Here is a 2493-nt window from a genome sequence, read left to right as displayed (position 1 = left end):
ATTATGGTATGCAAAGATTCTAAGCTTTTACTATATCAATCGTGATTATAGCAAGGAACCCAAAGTAGTGTTCAAGGGTCTAGAAAAAAAAAACGAAAAATTAAGCTGATGTAGATTACCAGGAGTTGGAAGGAGCAAGTGTTTGGCATTACTTTAAAATTAGGGACAGAGGTTTTAACCCGTCTATAGATATCTAATTTTGGGCCATCGAAAATGAAGGCCAATACTCGCTTGTGCTCATGGGCACTGCTTGATCATGTGAACGATAATTTGGCCCCATCTGCACAATGAGCGGTACCTCCCTACAGGCAAACTATTTCCTAGTCCTGGTAGGACACAGGAATGAGAACTAATGACATCATTAGCGAGAATAAATTAATCTAGTAGTGAAGCCTGGTCACAAATGTACTCATTTAATTCAGAACAGGCAGATTTGGCAGTCAAGACCGAGATTTAAATTGTGGCATTCTAGCTCCACGACATGCGCAGTATTTGCAATTTAGTAATACTACACTGTCCACATCGGAGACCTGACTGGTATTTCGATGAATTGTTCACGTTCTCTCTGCAAATGGCTGTCAATTACTTTCCAATCCGGTGAATTGGAACATGATTTGACAATCAGCCAACACAGGCATTCTTTCCTCACACGGCTTTTAAAGCATGTGGTCTAAGTTGGTACTAAGGACAAAGATTAACTCTGGGGAGTCAAAATTATTCTCCTCATATGGTACTTAGCTTTGGCTTATCTGGTAAGAGCAGGACGGTGGTAGGCATTCTCGATTACTCTGCTCTAAAATTATTTCCTATACATTTATTTTTGTACTGTCAAACATGAAAGTAACTTCCACATTTAACCAATTTTACGTCAAAAGATTTAGAAAAAAAAAAGGTTTAGATTATACTTTAGGGTTCAGTAAAAAGAACGAAAAATTAAAGCAATATTTAATCCAGGTCTACATAAGAATGCATTATAAATTCTTTTGAAAGTGCAAGACATTTAAATATATGTTATTCGTTCATTTATTAGCTTCCTATCCAAACAAAATTTCAACAATTTTCACAAAATTATGAAATAATGGTCATTGCTTCATTAAAAGATCGAGGGCTAAATACTTAATAAGTCTGGGCAGTGATGGCATTTATCCAATTCTTGTTCCGTAGTATGTCCGTGATGATAGTAGTGGACGACTCTCCACAATTTGGTGAACCGTAAGATAAAATGCCAGCAATGAAATAGTGTTTCTCTGCGCAGCGATATTTGTCGCATGGCACCGGCTCATCCTCATTTGTCAGAGGGCATACCACTGCTCCACCGCCGTCGCCCTGCAAATGTGCATTTAGCAAGATGCTGTCAATGTTCTTTTAATAAATGTAAATGTATTCCACTACAACTTTTGAAACGGCACAAGAACTTACTACACATGCATCCTTCCCATATTCGCCAATGATACACTTTTGATGCTCCTCGTCTAGATTGAAGGAAGGATCAAGGGTACCATCCTTAAAGGAACTGAATAGTTTCGCTCTGCACTCGTCATGATCACCAGTGTAAAGGACGGACACAGACCGCAGGATATTGCTGCCGAAATTTGGCTGTAGGGGGAAAAAAGTATTTAATAAAGTTCTCATATGTCAACAGTGCTGACTGCCGTCCTCCATTGCCAAACATTATAATGTTTCACCTTGTACACGTCATCTCCCCAGCCGACAATGAAGCACTTTTTGTGGTCTTTGAAGGGTTTTGTAGGCAAACAAACCGGGCTAATATGAGGAGTCTTCGTAAAATCGACAGGGGATGACATCTTCAGCACGGCTATGTCATGGGCATAAGTAGCAGGATTGAATCTGAAAAATAGTAATGTCCACTCCAATAGACCAGACCTTTAATTCAACTTGAAAGTAAAGGTATGTTTTTCTTGTAAAATATGATCACCATTTGGTTCTAGAACCTTGCCAATATACACATTTAATTACAGCCAAACCACAGGAACTGGTTCAGCATTTGGGTTTCATCTTACCCGCTGTGTATGTGCACATTAGCAATTTCTCGCTCCACAGCTGGGAACAACTCGCCGGTGGTTCCCTGGAGATTCCATTCACCAAGATGAACTTTAAGCCTATTCACTCTCTCGCCTAGTCAGGAGAAAATAGATTACACATTGTCCACAGATTTACTACAAAACCTAAATAATGTTGCTCACCGAAAACACAATGGGCAGCTGTGACAATGTGTTTGTCGTCGATAAGTGATCCTCCACATTTGTAGCGCACATCCTCCCGCGGCCGCAGATTGTAAACGTTCGGTCTTCGAAAGACCCGCTCTCTCACCAGCAAAGCCACCTGATAAACATGAAATTAGCATGTGGTTAATTTGTTGGCTACACATATGGATGCACAAGTTTAATAACGAATGAATTTTTGTATGAAGTATTCCATTATTGCTGTTACTGTTAAGAAAAAAAGAGCCTATTGGTGCGTCCTCGGCGGAGA

At 39.8% G+C, this 2493-nt stretch overlaps 1 protein-coding gene across 1 annotated transcript in view; it reads right to left on the bottom strand.

Annotated features, from left to right (window-relative positions):
- Window positions 1-932: 932 nt before the first annotated feature.
- LOC113812199 (phenoloxidase-activating factor 2) overlaps window positions 933-2493 on the bottom strand; it is an 11516-nt gene continuing 9955 nt past the window's right edge. Inside the window, exons 5-9 of the mRNA XM_027364048.2 lie at window positions 2205-2343; window positions 2022-2136; window positions 1686-1848; window positions 1420-1596; window positions 933-1326 (exon numbers count right to left, since the gene is read on the bottom strand). Coding sequence (XP_027219849.1) covers window positions 1117-1326; window positions 1420-1596; window positions 1686-1848; window positions 2022-2136; window positions 2205-2343 — 804 coding nt within the window. The 3' untranslated portion in view covers window positions 933-1116. The remainder of the gene's footprint in view (window positions 1327-1419; window positions 1597-1685; window positions 1849-2021; window positions 2137-2204; window positions 2344-2493) is intronic.

This window comes from Penaeus vannamei, chromosome 6, assembly GCF_042767895.1.
Source record: "Penaeus vannamei isolate JL-2024 chromosome 6, ASM4276789v1, whole genome shotgun sequence".
Taxonomy (NCBI): Eukaryota; Metazoa; Arthropoda; class Malacostraca; order Decapoda; family Penaeidae; genus Penaeus; species Penaeus vannamei.
This window is presented reverse-complemented; position numbering and strand designations above follow the sequence as displayed.